The following is a 17,386-nucleotide window of genomic DNA, read 5'->3' as shown; positions in this document are numbered from 1 at the left end:
GGTTTTTGTAGTAGCTCAGGCCAGGGTGGCAAGGCAACCACAGCTAATACTATTGTATGGATTAAATGGTTTTTTTTGTTTGTTTTTGTGGATTATCGCTGAAGCATATTCATTGCAGTACATTACCAATTACTTCATTCATTTATGGACATTAGCTGTGGTTGTATCACATGATATCTGAGCCCAACAAAACGTCATTGACAATATGCTATTTGTGTCTTGTGGGAAGGTTCGATCAAGTAGCCAGGTATCCTTGACCAGCATGCCTTCAACGGGGGCTCATGTTGGATGGACTGAATATATTGGCCCTCATTTATCAAACTTGCGTAGAAACCATCGCAGAAATGAGCGCAGATCTCGTCGTACGACGAGGCCCACGTGAGATTTACTAAACATGTGTACCTCTCCAATCTCATCGTAAGAGCGAGCGGCTGTTGATAAATCCAGCGTCTGAAAACCATCGTAATTAGAATAATCACACCTTCTCTAAAACGGCGGGAAGGAGACCGCACCCCTGAGTTTGCGACATGGAGAGACGCAAACCGGCTAAAACATCCACGTTGCTGGTTGATTGACAGCTTGAAATTAGGCTTTAAGCGTGGTTGACAACAAAATAACACGTGGAAATAATCAACAGCAGTCAAAAGTGTTTCGGTTCTCAATATGGAAGGGGTAGAGATTGATTTCCAAATAATGATGGTTACAATGAAATGTTTGATTGACTACGGTAGACATAATGAAGATATTTTTTAATGATTTTTTTTTTTTTTAAATGTGTGATGATAAATTTTTGTAAACGAGGTCAAGAAAAGGGTCCTACGTAAAACTGGCAAACAAACAGTGCCCAAACCATTTGTTTGGTAAGGGCAGTTTTACATGTCCAGTGCGCTGTCCTTCTCGCGCTCATGTGCGCCCTGCTTCTCTCCTGCGCTCCAGTCCTTCGATGGGATAGCTCTTTTACCACCTATGGACGACTATAAAGTGGTATCAGACACACACGTGTCTGGTGTATGCCTATATTCGGATAGTAGTTATGTGCGATCAAACGTCGAAACTCAACCGGGAGATTATTACTGTAGGCTATGTATTGATTGATGTGCGCATGAACTCCCAGCTGTTAAAAAGAAGGGACGTCGGTCATTGATCCCACGACTGAAGGCACATTCCAATACGCGGCTGTATATTGCACAAATATTCACACATCACGTCAAATCACAAATTAGAAGTCTCTTGCAGTTGTTCCTATGCAAAATTAACGCAGCGCTCCCAGGAAGGATGCACCAATTCAAATAGGTAGACGTTGGCTTATAGCCAAAATATACAATGTAAAAACATTTTGTAATTATGTAGGCCACATATTTATGATAATGAGTTGTTGCGCTACAACTGCTGCTCAAGTTGGTGATCAGTCATCTCAAGTCCAACTCGCAAACAGCGTACACCGTCTGAGAGCAGTCGTAGGATTTCATCTTTCCTGTGCTTACGATGAGATTTGATAAATGCCAACTGGTCGTAGAAAAATAACGTACGCACGACGTACGTATGATTCTCGTCGTACGCTGCTTTGATAAATGAGGGCCACTGTGTGCGCTTCCAGTTAGTTCAAGATGTCTACATGCTGCTTGTGTGCGCTTCTAGTTAGTTCAAGATGTCTACACGCTGCTTGTGTTGTAGGAGGGTTGGATCGGGTGTCCCACTAGGGTGTCATATTGGATATGTTGCGTTTATGTACGTGTATTTCTGTTTGTCCATGATGTGTTCCTATGTGTGTTGTGGGGTTCAGACTAGGGCTGCACAATTAATCGAAAATGATGGAAAATCATTGAAATCATTTAATCGTGATGCCAAAATCGTGATTTGGATCGGGATTTAATCGTGGCTGGCAATAGTGACCAACCTTCGAGCGTCCTTGAAGCCAGAACATATCGACAGGCTGTTGTTTCTGGCTAGAATTCTTGCTTATATTACATTTTGTTATAATTTTAAATCAAATTCTGCACAAAAAATCTATAATTGTGATTTATAATCGTGATTCCGATTTTGAACCAAATAATTGTGATTATCATTTTTTCCATAATCGTGCAGCCCTAGTTCAGACTGTGTGCTTACATGTGTTGTTTGTGTATTGCATTGCAGGAGGGTTCGGTCAGGGAGTGGGGTGTCCCTGACCAGCATGCATTCCACTGAACAGCGCGTACAGGAGGAGGTGGAGGAGGAGGACCCACAGAATGCAGACAAGAAGTTACCAGGTACACACACACACGCACACATGCACACATACACACATACACACACACACACACACGCGCACACACACGCACATACACACAGAACGCAGAGAAGAAGTAACCAGGTACGCACACACACGCACAGGCACACACACGCACACATACGCACACAAATATGCACACATATGCACACACATATGCACACATACACTTACTCAGGACACAGAAAACTTATCTGAATCATCTAAAACCTTTCCCCCACTAGTGTTCTGTTTCTCTTGCATAATCTGACACAAGATTAATAGCGTCTGCAAATTAAGATCTCAAGTCCACACATGCCCCTAGTACTCTCCCAGGCGTAAATTTCATCTCAGAAGGATCAGGAAGCGCTCTCAACACCTTGTACTCTAATGCTTTACACTGGGTGCTTAACTTCGTCAATAAATGAACGCAAATCTCAAAAATAAATGAATAAACAGTCGATTAAAAGAGCAAAAAGAAATCTGATTAGTGCTTCTTTATTCATTTATTTTTGTAAATCTCATCTCATCATGCCACTCGCCTACATTGAGTACATGGTGACACACGTGCCTTTTCTCACACTCTTAACTATTGTGAACGTGAATGTGTGTGTGTGACATTTTAGGATAAGATTGAGAACTTTCAGCATGGTAACTGGGAGACACATTACATGACTTTACAATTACCTGACTCTTTTATCCAAACCAACTCAGTTATTTGCAGGGTATTGGTTACAGCCCCTGGAACAGTGTGGTGTTGTGTTCCTTGCTCAAGGGCACCTCAGCCATAGCCTGGTCCCGACCGTCCCATAATACTACCATTTCATTTCGTATTCATGGTCTGGATGTTGTTTGATCTGACGCGATTGCAGGAAGCGGGAAGGACATTTTTGGAAAAATCAGGATAAGTTGTTGAACAAACATGTCTGACGTCTATCTTTGGCGATGTAGGACCATTTAACAGCCATGTCTGACAAAACATCCTACCATATGATAAAATTACTACGTAGGACTGTTTGTCAGAACAACGGCCAAATCCTGCCGCTCAACATAGCTCCACAAAAAACGGGTCTCAGACGTAGTGCGGAGCCGAGTCTATTATTGGCGGAAGTATGTAGGATGGTGTGCGAGGCTACCTCAGCCATGGGTTGCAGGAGAGAGTGGAAGGGTGGGAATCTGATGCAAAGTAGCCTCGCGTGCCATCCTAAGTACTTCTGCCAAAAGATTGGCTCCGTCTGGTTACTGTTTCCTGTTGAGGGATAGGATCTGGCTGGCCAACCCTCCCCAGAAAACGTCCCAAAACAGGTTGGTGGGGGCGAAAGGGGGAGGGCGCTCATGACGATGACGACGTAAACGCATGCGCTATGTTGTTGTTGAGTAACTGTGTGCGATTGGGTGAGAGCTGTCCAATCATTTCAAACCAGAACTGAGTGCAAACTTCCCGCTTCCTGCAATCGCGTCAGATCAAACAACCTCCAGACCATGAATACGAAATGGAATGGTAGTATTATGGGATGGTCAGGACCAGGCCAGATCTAAAGCCCATCTCGCAAACCATTAGGGCAGTCGTTCTCAACGGGGGCGGTACAGCCCCCCAGGGTGCTGAGAAGTACACAACTGAGTGGAGGCGGGGCTTAGTCACCATTGGGGGACATTAGTCTATTTTATTTTTCAATACCAAGGGGGCATTGGCAGGCTTATGAAGATGCCAGGGGGCGTTGGGAGGCTTATGATGAGGTCAAGGGGGCGTTTGTTCAAAAAAGGTTGGGAACCACTGCATGAGGCCATGCCAGCCAGACGCATGCATGCACATACACACACGCAAGCACACTTTATATGTGATATAACGTAATCAACCTTACACCCACCAACCTTTTATTCCTCATCTACAGTGACGTTTGAGGATGAGATATGCAAGAGGTGCGAGCATGGCATCTGGACACACACACACACACACACACACACACACACACACACACACACACACACACACACACACACACACACACACACACACACACACACACACACACACACACACACACACACACACACACACAGCGACACACACACACACACACACACACAGAGACAGTCAAAAGCCCCCCCACCCCCCACCCCCCACACACACACTCTCACACATGTCTTCCCTACCGACCCTTTTACGTCTCCTTGCAGTGACGTTCGAGGATAAAAAGCGTGAGAACTTTGAGCGCGGGAACCTGGAGCTGGAGAAGCGTCGGCAGGCCCTGCTGGAGCAGCAGAGGAAGGAGGCCGAGAGGGTGGCCGCGCTGGAACGCCAGGAGCAGGAGAGGAAGGAGCGCGAACGCCAGGAGCAGGAACGCCGACGCCTACAGGAGCTGGAGAAACAACTGGAGAGGCAGCGGGAACTGGAGAGTCAGAGAGAAGAGGAGAGGAGAAAGGAGATCGAGAGGAGAGAGTTGAGGAAGATGGGATAGAGAGGAGAGGGGGAGGAGAGAAACGGAACGAGACAGAGAAGAGGAGAGGAGGAAGGAGATTGAGAGGAGAGAGGTGAGGAAAGAGGGATGGAGAGGAGAGGGGAAGGAGAGAAACGAAACTGGAGAGGCAGAGAGAAGAGGAGAGGAGGAAGGAGATCGAGAGGTGAGGAAAGAGGGATGGAGAGGAGAGGGGAAGGAGAGAAACGGAACGAGACAGAGAGAAGAGGAGAGGAGGAAGGCGATCGAGAGGAGAGAGGTGAGGAAAGAGGAAAGGAGAGGGGAAGGAGAGAAAAGAAACTGGAGAGGCAGAGAGAAGAGAGGAGGAAGGAGATCGAGAGGAGAGAGGTGAGGAAAGAGGGACAGAGAGGAGAGGGGGAGGAGAGAAACAAAACTGGAGAGGCAGAGAGAAGAGGAGAGGAGGAAGGAGATCAAGAGGAGAGAGGTGAGGAAAGAGGGATAGAGAGGAGAGGGGGAGGAGAGAAACGGAACTGGAGAGACAGAGAGAAGAGGAGAGTTTAAAGGAGTTCTTCAGTGCTGCCTCTCGACTGTGCTCAAAATTGACAGAAAATAATGCCCATCATGGCAACTTGCTCGTGCATGGCACACGTATCCTACAGCAAGCGTGTCCCCGGCCCAAGAGGGAGATGAGGGTCAAGTCCATTTTATTTTTAAAGCACTTTAACATACAACAGAGGTAGCTGTCCAAAGTGCTGGACAAGTATGAGGACTTGAAAGAATCTTTCAAACTTAGAACACATAGACAGACATACTTGAGGACATAGGACAAATACAAAATACGCTTGACAAAAAAAGAGAGTCACAATCGGTAAGATCTAAAAATTGACCATCATGTAGAGAAAAAAAGGGGATAGGTTAGCTAGGACAGAGCATAAAAGGACAGTTTCATAAAGACACATTTTAAAAAGCTAAGGGGCTTATCAACGTTTAAAAAGAAGAGATAAAAAATAAAAATAGAAATAAATAGATAAATAACTAGAGAGCTGTGAGAAAACGAGGATGAGAGTTGGAGGAGAGAGGGTGGCGCATGTGGCTGTTTACCTGAATTGAGCCTGAGCAGTCTTTTGTCAGACTCACCGCCTTGTGTAAATCCCCTTCATATTTATGTGTAATGTTGTGTTTGCCTATGTGTCCGTGTGTGTGTGTGTGTGTTTTTGTGCGTGTGTGTGCGCGTGTGTGCGCGTGTGTGTGCGTGCGTGTGCGTGGTGTGTGCGCGTGTGTATGTGCGCGTGCGTTCCGTCAGGCTGCCAAGCGTGAGCTAGAACGCCAGCGTCAGCTGGAGTGGGAGAGGAACCGGCGGCAGGAGCTCCTGAACCAGCGGAACCGAGAACAGGAGAACATCGTGCTGCTCAAGGCACGCAAGAAGACACTCGAGTTCGAACTGGAGGCACTGGTGGGTACACACACTCACACACACACACACACACACACACACACACACACACACACACACACACACACACACACACACACACACACACACACACACACCTCTTTTGGACTTCAAACTGGAGGAATTGTTGGGCACACCCACCCACATACACACACACACACACACACACACACACACACACACACACACACTGTTGGGCTCACACGCACACGCACACGCACGCACGCACGCACGCACACGCGCACACACACTGGAGATTGAACTGTAGGTTCTGATGGATACACATACTCACGCACATATTCAGTCACCCATACTTTGCCATTCAAACACACACACACACACACACTTAAAACTCAAATACACACACAAACTGAGGAGAACAGATCCCACTTCAACTCTCTAAAATATGTTAAGATGCAGAATTGCTTCATGATTTTTGCCTGAATGAGACGTGTGTGTATGTGTGTGTGTGTGTGTGTTCGTGTGTGTGTGTGTGTGTGTGTGTGTGTGTGTGTGTTCGTGTGCGTGTGTTCGTGTGCGTGCGTGTGTGTCTTCAGAGTGATAAGAAGAACCAGTTGGAGGGGAAGCTTCACGATCTGCGCTCTCGGCTGACTGTCCAGAGGCATGAGATCGAGAACACTAACAAGACACGAGAGCTCCGCATCGCAGAGATCACCACACTACAGCAGCAGCTGCAGGTACACACACACACACACACACACACACACACACACACACACACACACACACACACACACACACACACACACACACACACACACACACACCATGATCACCCACACTATGATCACCCACACTATGATCACCCACACTATGATCACCCACACTACATGATCACCCACACTACATGATCACCCACACTACAGCAGCAGCTGCAGGTACGCGTGCACAGGCACACACGCACGTGCGCGCGCACAGGCACACACACACGCACACGCACACGCACGCACACACACACACACACACACACACACACACACACACCATGATCACCCACTCTACAGCAACAACTGCAGGTACAGTGTAAATATACAAGCTAGCTCAGTCAAGTCTTTTTTTTAAACAACTTTATATAGTGTTATGGCTCGATCTGTTATCTCCCTATTTTTGCATAACCAGGCCCTAGACGAGAAATGCAATAACGTGGAAAAGGACATGTGAGATGCTGAGGTGGCGTTGCCTGTACGGTGAGCCCCAGGAAAGGAACATGAGCATTAGCTTACAAGCGTGGGGCTAGGATGTGCAAAAGGCTCCACGTTGGCTCTGGGTGCCGGCCAGCTCGAGCAGTGCATTCTCTCTAGTGTCAAACTCAGGCCCGGGGGCCAAATCTGGGCCGCAGAGTCACTTTATTTGGCCCGCGAGATCATTTCAAATGTGTATTACAGTTAGCCCTCATACATCATTAATGTACAGTGTACCAAGACTTGAACATGAAATTTGGTGTTTCTCAGAAGTAAGTTATGAGCGGGCCCAGGCCAATGACACAGCTCACACTCCTATGCAATGCAATATGTGCCAGTGTGTGTGAAATTAAACTATGAGTAAGTGCGTGCCTGCAGGATTTTAGTCCATTTATTACAAATAAATCTTGATTTCGGCCCTCGACTTCGTTCCATATTTTGATTTTGGCCCTCGGTCAATTTGAGTTTGACACCCCTGCTGTAGTCCATTCAGATAAAAGAGCAGGTCCACTTCTCTTCTTCACACCGCGCTCTTCAACCAGCAATACAAATACATCCAAGTGCAAAAAAAGGGCGTCACGTCGGCCATGGGTAGACTCTCACCCTGCTACTCCCAGCGTGACAATCAACTCCCCAATGTTCACCTCCACCTGGCTTATATGGGCGGTCTCAACCCAAAACCAATGCCATTCTTCACTTGGGCTGAGTGAGGTGTGTCATATGGTTGTGTATTGTATACTCTACGTGCACTGACCTTTCCCTGACCTCTCCTTATCGCAACAATAGTGCTGTATGTATTTGGCCCAGGTGTTTTGTTCTCAGTCAGACCTGGCTAATACTGTGTGTGTGTGTGTGCGTATGTGTGCGTATGTGTGCGTATGTGTGCGTGCGTCCGTGCGTCCGTGCGTGCATGTATTTGTCTTCCCCACAGGAGTCTCAGCAGTGGTTGGCTCGTCTCATCCCAGATAAGCAGTGTCTCAATGACCAACTCAAGCAGGTCCAGCAGAACAGCCTACACAGTAAGAGCTGCACTATGGATACGCACAGAGATTAAGACACGTTTGATTGACACATCAGTTCCATGTACTATGCCCGTGTGCGTGCCTGTCTGTCCTCTAACCGGGCGAATAGACCTGCCGCGACGCGATTAAAGCGACAGAGAATCGCTTCTGTGCAGCAAGAGTGATACGAGCGATTGAAGCGACTAGAGTATGTCCGATAAAAGCAGAAGGCAAGCATTCCAACATTCTCATTGGCTGTGGTCCCTGACCTCTATACAGTAATTGGCTGTGGCGGCTTGTCGCCGAACCGCGTCATAGCTTATTTGCACAACATTCCCAGGAGTTCAACTATAAACTGTCGCTCTCGTTGCGTGAATCGGCTCTAGTCTCCAGAATCGCTTTTGTCACGCGACTCAATACAAAGTCAATTACTTCCGTCGCTCGCCTCGCTCATGTCGCGGCTGGTATATTCGCCCAGTAACCCCTGTGCTGTGTTGTGCGTCTTCCAGGAGATTCCCTGTCGGGCCTGCAGAGGGCGCTGGCAGTAAAGGAGGCGGCTCGACAGCAGCTGAAGGAACAGCTGGAGCAGGTGGAGACGGAGACGCGCGCCAAACTACTGGAGATAGACGCATTCAATACACAGCTCAAGGTATATATCACACACACACACACACACACACACACACACACACACACACACACACACACACACACACACACACACACACACACACACACACTCACACACTCACACACACACACACCTAGGTATGCAGCATCTCATACACATACATACACACACACACACACACACACACACACGCACGCAGTAAGGTATAGCGCCACACCCTATAATACAGTCTTCAACACACAGCTCTAGGTACAGGTGATATGGACACGGGCAGCAGCACACACAGTTCAGAAGTACCGATTCTTAAAGGAGTAAAGAGAAAGAAATAGGAGACATGTAAAAAAAGCTAAAGAGAGTCTGAGTCTGAGTCTGTTACTGATATATGCACTTTGGAGTAACATGGTTAGTTGCACATGTAAATGCACAGCATGTAGAGAAAGCACACATGGGGTACATTTCTGGAAAGCGTACTTGTTAGCAGTTAGCAACATCGGTAGTTGCCAATGGGAAATTGCATTGCAACCAGCAAAGTAGCTAACATAGTTAGCAACTACGCTTTCCAGAAATGCACCCCTGAACACAAGCTGTGGTGGCTATACGCTCCTTTTAGTACACACTTCAGCTTATTCACTCCACTTTTGTTTTTTTACATTTCACACACACACACACACACACACACCTACCTAAACACTTTTTCCACACAAGCAGAGATCAGATCCCTGGGCTGCTCAATCACTTCATAACGACACCAATGGTTCTAACCTACCTCTGTAGTTTGCCATTCCCCTTTTGTGCCTGTGTGTGTGAGAGTGTGTGTGTGTGATGGAGAGAGATAGAGGGTGAGTGAGTGAGTGAGTGAGTGAGTGAGTGAGTGAGTGAGTGAGTGAGTGAGTGAGTGAGTGAGTGAGTGAGTGAGTGAGTGAGTGAGTGAGTGAGTGAGTGAGTGAGTGAGTGAGTGAGTGAGTGAGTGAGTGCGTGCGTGCTCGCGTGCGCGCGTGCGTGCGTCCATGCAATGTATGGAGTTTTCCTGTTTATGGAGCCGTGGGTGTCGAGGTCCATACTGTACCGATCCTTACCCTGTAGTCCTCCTAACCCTGTGTGTAAACAATATGCGTACTTTGTGTGGGATTGACGTGTTCTGGTCTCTGTGTTAGGGCTGTAACGATACACTCAACTTACTATTCGGTTCGTATCACGATTTTTGACCTACGATGCGATAGACCCCACGATTTCTGAAATGTATCTCATTTGAAGCTTGGAAGCACTATCACATCGAATCATATGGCTGTTTTCTGGACTGAAGGATAACAAAACTTTGAAAGGGCATATCACGATACTACCTCCTTACATCATGATACAGTATCGTGACTCTGAGTATCTCGATTTCTCGGTTCGATCCAATATCGTTACAGCCCTACTATTTGTGTGTGGATATGTATATCGCTGTGCATGTGTATTGTTGTTGTTCGTGTGATTCGTATTGCTATATGTGACTATGGTGTGTCTCCCTTGTTTTTTATGCCCATGCCTGTCGTACTGTGTTCATGATTTGAGACAGAGAGATTCCCAGCACCTGTGGTGGTAATCTCTCCACCTCTCCTCTCATCCTAATCTCACTCCCTCCCTCTCTCACTCACTCTTACTCTGTTACCCTCCACTCCACCTCACTCCACCTGTCCTGTCCTGTTCCTGTTCCTGTTTCTGTTCCTCTGCCCATCCCTCCACCTCGCACCTCTCACCTGGTCGCGTCGCATTCCATCTGGTCGTGTGTGTCGCAAATGAAATGTCTCCTCTCATGATGTGGCTCCAATGTGGCACCCGCTCCACCCAACTACTCCCAAAACACTGTCACCCTGCACACACACACACACACACACACACACACACACACACACACACACACACACACACACACACACACACACACACACACACACACACACACACACACACCATCTCATATCACTGTGGCACAATCCCTCAAAATCCACCAAATCCACACCCGTGTCGGTTGGCTGGCCCCCCTTCTCGCTCTCCTGCTCCCTCCTCCTCCTCCTCCTCCTCCTCCTTCACTTGGCCAGTCTCTGGGAGGGTTTTACCAGGTGCGCACCTCCAGGATAGAGAGCTTACAGCTGCAGCTGGGCCTGGACAAGCCACGGGCTGCACAGGTAGAGAGACCAGACTCCCGGCTGTTGGCCAGCCTTGCCCCTTGCCCATGCCTATGGGTGCATTCCAATATGCGACCTTGCCTCCTCCACATGTACTTGTGGCCTCGTATCAGGAATATCTCTTGATGACATCACTGACAACAGCATTACATTTTATACTTCAATATCTCACAAAAGTAATTTTCTCATTTGCAAACTGGATGGTGAATGAAGAATAGTCCCCCAAAAATGGTTTTGGCTAGGCTGACAGCTGGGAAACTACATTGTTTTCTCCACGGAGGCTGAGCCAGGAGGCGGGGTGAGGCCACAAGCACAAGTGGAGGACGCAAGGTCGCATATTGGAACGCACCCAATGTCTTTCCTTGCCCTGTCCTGCCCCGCCCCACTCACCAACAGTGATGGGCAAAAAGGATTCACGAGTTACAATCTAGTGCCACATATTCCAAAATGACTTGGTTTTACCTATGCAACGCAGCCAGGTGACTGGCTGGTTGAAATATCACCTGGTTGAAATTGAACAGGTAAAACAAAATGTTTTACAAAATGTGACGCTGGATTATAAACGTCTAATGAATCCATTGTGCTCATCACTGCACACCAAGCGCCTGCCTAAACCCAGAGATGGACATGTCGGCGCTCAGAAAGTAAAAGCCACATATTTGTAGAAAGACGCTGAAGAAGGCTTAGGCCGAAACGTCTGTCTGTCTGTCATGCTAACCCAGTAAGATTAAAACTGCAAGAATTACACCCGGGAGTGCGGCTTTTTTACTAAACATGAACTTTGCTGTTTGCTCACACCCAAAGACCTTGTAATAAACAGTCGGGAGTTGAGCGCACTTTCTTAAAAAAAAGGGCTCAGAAAGTAAAAGCCACCTATTTGTTCCACCCGAACCTGCTGATCCTTAGTTAGAGTTTATTGAGATTAGTGGAGTTATCTTTGTTAAGGACACGGTCAGAACAAAGATATGGCAGTACTTTTGCTTTGTCAGTCTAGTTTGTCTGCTTCTGCTCAGCAGCTTCCTTACCGTCCTCAAACACCCACCCCCCTCTCGCTCAACACTCCCTCCCTTTCTGCATCAGCATCAGCATTGTACTCACTCTCTGCTGCCCCTCTGTGGTTGTTTCAAAGTACTGCACAATGAACATAGCATATTCAACTGTCCAACCTGATTTTGTGGTCAAGTCTGTGTGCTGTGCATCCCGTTAAGTTGATGGTGTTTTTCCCTCCCTCTAGTTTTTCCCTTGTCGTAACACGACTCACGCCTAGAGGAGTTTGATTGAACTTACACTCACAAAAACGGGCAGACAAGATAGATAACAGGCAGAGAGTATTTGACACCTTTTACTGCAAGTATACAATTTGAAATGCTGATGCTATTTTGAAAAAAAAAAACTGAGATGAGATGTTTATATGATTTTGTTGTGAATACACACCATCAAGCACACCTAACATTTTGTCAGGCATTTTTCTACACACACACACACACAACACTTATACTGTATATAGACACTTGGGTATTGTTACATACATAAATATATACATACACGCACTTACGTACATTTGGCAAATAAGATACAGTATTATGATTGACACTTTTTTGTGTACTACACACACACACACACACACACACACACACACACACACACACACACACACACACACACACACACACACACACACACACACACACACACACACACACTCAGCAGCAGCATGTCTGACTGGTGGCCTGTGTGTGGTGTGTGTGTGTGTGTCTCTTGCAGCGTGAGGGCTCGTTGGAGAATGCGGCTCTGCTGGACTGCCTCTCCTCCCTGTCTGCCTGTCTCAGGCGAATAGGGCGCTACCTCCAGGTCCTCCCCTCTGCCCCCTTAACACACACACATGCACACACAGCACATTCAGGCTGACAGAGAACCGTTCTGGTGCCCGTACCCGCACCTGATATCGAACCGACTGACATGTTCATGCTGAAAATTTGAGCGAACCGGAACTGAAAGATACTTGGATTTTGTCTGCGAACCGTGACAACAACATTCGTATGTAGATATCAGCAGGTTCATCCAGGTAACATGGAGTCACGTGGTACAGCTAACCACAACGTGGTACATGCAAGCTGGTATGAACATGGGTGGTCCCCAGGTTGGCACTTCAGTTCTGAACGCAACAGGTGCGGCAATGGGCGCCGGGACCTTTCTAGTCGGCCTGAAAACAGTAACACACACACACTCACACTCACACACACTCACACTCACACACACACACACTCACACTCACACACACACTGCCCCTTTCACACCTTATACCCACCCACCCACCCACTGCCCCAAGCTACGCTACCCCAAAATGCTCTCACCCAACCCGTCCCAAACGCCTTCCAATGCCATCCCCGTTTGCTGTCTGTAGCATCTGTTGAGATGGTGAGAAGGGTCTGCTTCAGGGCCGACATCCCTTCACCCCCCACCCCAGCCCCACACCTTCTCAGCCTATAGCTACACACCCTCTAGTGTAGACTGTCTCAGTGTGGCCCTGTCCTGTCCGCTCGCTCTCTCATCTCTGCATTCGCATGAACCTGGATGTGGTGGACTTGTTTGCGTGTTAATTGGTTTCATTCAGATCATTTCTGGTCTAGGTCAGGGGTTCCCAAACTTTACCATGACAAGGCCCCCTATATACCAGTAGATTCTGGTGAAGGCCCCCCTTATGTGGGTCGTGCAATAATCGAAGTAATGTTCAGAGATGCAATAGATTATTATAATGCTGTACTTGCATAATAGGAATAATGCTTAGGTTATTTTTGGTTTATTTTGGTTGACGTTAGTTATTATATAGTTTATTCAATAATTCATTTTGTTTTGCGATACTTTTCCTGCCAACCTGCCGCGGCCCCCACTTTGAAAACCACTGGTCTAGGAGATCTATAGGTTTTTGTTTTGCTTTGTTTTTGTTTTTTTACTTATCACGTTGTACTTAGCCCAGGTGCTATTTCATGTCGCCAATACTAGACATGTTTATTAGCACACGACAGCAGTAGCTGATGTGCTCTTCGGCTAATTTTGTTCCATTTAATTTGCTGTTAGCTGTTCCTTATAATCAGAGGGGAAAGAATAATATATGCAAAATGGTATTTGTAATTCAGTTACTTTGCTTTGGTATTTTAAGTCAAGCGGCTATAGTCTTTTTTTGTGCAGTTACACTAACTGACTGGTCACACAATTGAATAAATTATGTGAGTTACGTAGGCATTGGACATGAGTGACCTAATCAATTACATTACAGATCACATTACACTTAGCTGAGGTGCTTTACTGTAGGTGCCTTGTTCAATGGCACTTCAGCCATAGATGGAGGTGTAGGGAGAGGAAAGGGTGGAATTCGAACCTGCAACGCTCTGATAGTGATACTGTCCTATTTTTGGAAATAAGCTTATTTTACACCTCTCCTTGAGTTGAAAGAATGGGTTTTATGGGTTAGCTGGCGGCTAACTGGTCTCATAAGACTCAATGTTAACTGCTAGCTTGAAGATAAACTTTGTGACATACTCAGAGAACTTTTGGAAGTACAGGAGAAAGGTAAAACCCAATCATTTAACTCGAGGTGTACAATAAGCTTATTTCCAAAAATTGGACAGTATCACTTGAAAGGGGTATGCCACTATTTTGGGGCTTAATACAGTTAAAATCTTTGGCCAGGGTTTATGAAGGTGGTAAAGTGTCTTATTTTTCATGTTAAGCGTTGTCTTGCTTAAAAGAGTTAAAAGAGGGAATATGTCGCTAAGCTAGTGAAAGTCAATGGATCCGTGTAGCATATTCCCTCTTTTCACTTGTCTTAAAGCAAGACAACGCTTAACATGAAAAATAAGACACTTTACCACCTTTATAAACCCCAGCCAACGATTTTAACTGTATTAAGCCCCAAAATAGTGGCATACCCCTTTAAGACCACCTCCCTAACCACTAGGACACAGCATTATCAGTATTGCAGTGTTATCAGTCATGGTATAGATAGACTCCATCTTGTGTCCTCCTTGTTAAACGTTAGCAGGCAGACAGGTCGTAGCTCATAGTGGCGATCCTACAATGATTTGCAGCCCGTGCGACACCCCCACCAGTGCCCCTTGACGGGGGAAATAAAGTCACCATATCGGTGAAAAAATGCTTATAACCTGCTCATGACAAAAACGCAGGTACCAAGTTAGTATTGCAGTATTTTGGTAATAGCCTGGACATAAGATGTTAGTAGTGATCATCGTCCATTTTACAATGTTCTTTCAGGCTAGGGTTTCGCCATGGGGCCGCCCCAGGCAATTGCCCAGTCTGGCCGCCCCAATGTTGCTCATTATTCTTATTTTTTTAATTATTATTATTATTTTTTAAGATTTGTATTTTATTTTTATTTTTTTTTAACTTTATTTGATATGACAGTATGAGAGGTGGACAGGAAGGGAATTGGGAGAGAGACGGGGAGGGGTCGGCAAAGGACCCTGACTGGGAATCGAACTCGGGTCAGCTGCATGGCAGGCTAGCGCACCACCGGTTGGCCACAGCAGGTCCATTATTCTTATTTTTGTAGAGTTGCAATCCGCTGTATTTCTGAAATGGTCTCTTACTCACACAGCTAGCTTTCATGATGATGGTGATGTTGACGATGAAGATAACCAATCCGGTTCATGAGTTCTAACAGTGTGTATGCACTTCTAAGTGTGGACCAGCTTTGGTTTTTCAGCTCGGTGTGGGTTTTGTCAATTTGGCGTGTGTACATCTTAATGTGAATGCGCGTGCGTGTCGTGGAGTTTGTGGGCACTTGTGTGTATTTGTCTGCACTCTAACTGTAGCTAACTATTATAGTTGGCACTTCTTCATGCCTGCAGCTTTGAGGTGTGCACTGTCCTCTGGTTTTGTGAGTGTGGGTTATGTGTGTATGGTTGTTCTTTGTGTGCTTGTTGTCTGTGTGAGGTGGTAGTAGGGGGATGGGGGTAAGATATTGCAGACGATAATTCCCAGTACTGCCATCTATCCATATTTCTCTTTCTATCTGCCCAGGCTGTCTTTTCTCTCCCCTCTCTCTCTCTCTCTCTCTCTCTCTCTCTCTCTCTCTCTCTCTCTCTCTCTCTCTCTCTCTCTCTCTCTCTCTCTCTCTCTCTCTCTGACATGTCTCATAAGTCCCCAATCTAAACTTGCAAAAACGTTTGGATGTTAAAAGTGATCTAAAAATGTTCCAAATGACCCCAGATCATTACCTCAGCTCCATAATGAATAGTACACTACCTTCTTGTTGTGTCTGGTCGGTGTGTATCAGAAGTCCCAGCCAAAACAACCTTGTTTTATACTCCTAATTTAATTACATTAGTCTATTAACAAGGTCGCAAACACATGCATGACATGTTTTTGCAAATTGGTTTGTCGAGTGTGGAAAATCCTTTATTTTTCACTCATTGAGAGGTGTGCTGGTGGATGTGTTTCTTAATAACCAAAAATCAGTGTTGTGTGGTGCCAAAATCAGTCTCTGACACACACACACACGCACGCGTACATTAACTAACCATCATGATCAACACTCTACAGTAGAGCGATATCTAACGCTGCTTGTTGTGTGAGCTTGGTTTCCGTGACGACAGTGGCTAGCCTTCCCAGCATCCTTTGCTGCAGGCTCCCTGTGCCAGGCCAGCTGTCAGTCACACCGCGTTCCATGCAAGTGTGTCTCAAACTTTAATTTCACCTTTTATTTTTATTTTAGATTAGAAATCTCTTTTTTTCCAAAGATGCTCTGGACAAGAGGTAGCACAAGTTACAAAATAAATAAATACATTGTAATAGATGGAATAGATTGGAATATGATCACTGAGCACACTACCTGCCAGCCTGTGTCGAAAAGCGTTTGTTGACCAAGTTCCAAGTTATGCTCAACTTAACTTGGGCTGCTAAGATATCACACTTTGTGAGATGACTATTGTAAAATACGTACACAGCAATCATGACTACCCTAGTAGTTACACAGGTAGAAAGACGTACTGTTTGTACGCACACGCACACGCACACAAATACAGATATTGTTTTTCTGCCTAGTAAATGAGTAAGAGCAATAGATGTTCAAGAGTGAATAATCCTTTTTGTTTTGAGGAGGCGCTTGCAAGGCAACAGGTTAGCACGCATTGCACAGGCGTGTGTATGTGCACAGGCGTGTGTATGTGCACAGGCGTGTGTATGTGCACAGGCGTGTGTATGTGCACAGGCGTGTGTAGGAGAGTACGTGTATGAGTGATGGAGAC

At 46.2% G+C, this 17,386-nt stretch overlaps 1 protein-coding gene across 2 annotated transcripts in view; it reads left to right on the top strand.

The window, feature by feature from the left end:
• Nucleotides 1-17,386, top strand: part of itsn1 (intersectin 1 (SH3 domain protein)) — a 93,031-nt gene that overhangs the window by 42,816 nt on the left and 32,829 nt on the right. Inside the window, exons 12-19 of one of the 2 annotated variants that reach the window (XM_063211781.1) lie at nt 2,137-2,249; nt 4,427-4,667; nt 5,031-5,052; nt 5,969-6,118; nt 6,676-6,816; nt 8,252-8,339; nt 8,831-8,970; nt 12,885-12,971. In XM_063211781.1, coding sequence (XP_063067851.1) covers nt 2,137-2,249; nt 4,427-4,667; nt 5,031-5,052; nt 5,969-6,118; nt 6,676-6,816; nt 8,252-8,339; nt 8,831-8,970; nt 12,885-12,971 — 982 coding nt within the window. The remainder of the gene's footprint in view (nt 1-2,136; nt 2,250-4,426; nt 4,668-5,030; nt 5,053-5,968; nt 6,119-6,675; nt 6,817-8,251; nt 8,340-8,830; nt 8,971-12,884; nt 12,972-17,386) is intronic. The other variant, XM_063211782.1, reaches the window with a different exon arrangement.

This window comes from Engraulis encrasicolus, chromosome 12, assembly GCF_034702125.1.
Source record: "Engraulis encrasicolus isolate BLACKSEA-1 chromosome 12, IST_EnEncr_1.0, whole genome shotgun sequence".
NCBI lineage: Eukaryota > Metazoa > Chordata > Actinopteri > Clupeiformes > Engraulidae > Engraulis > Engraulis encrasicolus.
Note: the sequence above shows the minus strand (reverse complement) of the source record. Positions and strands in the feature narration are given on the sequence as shown.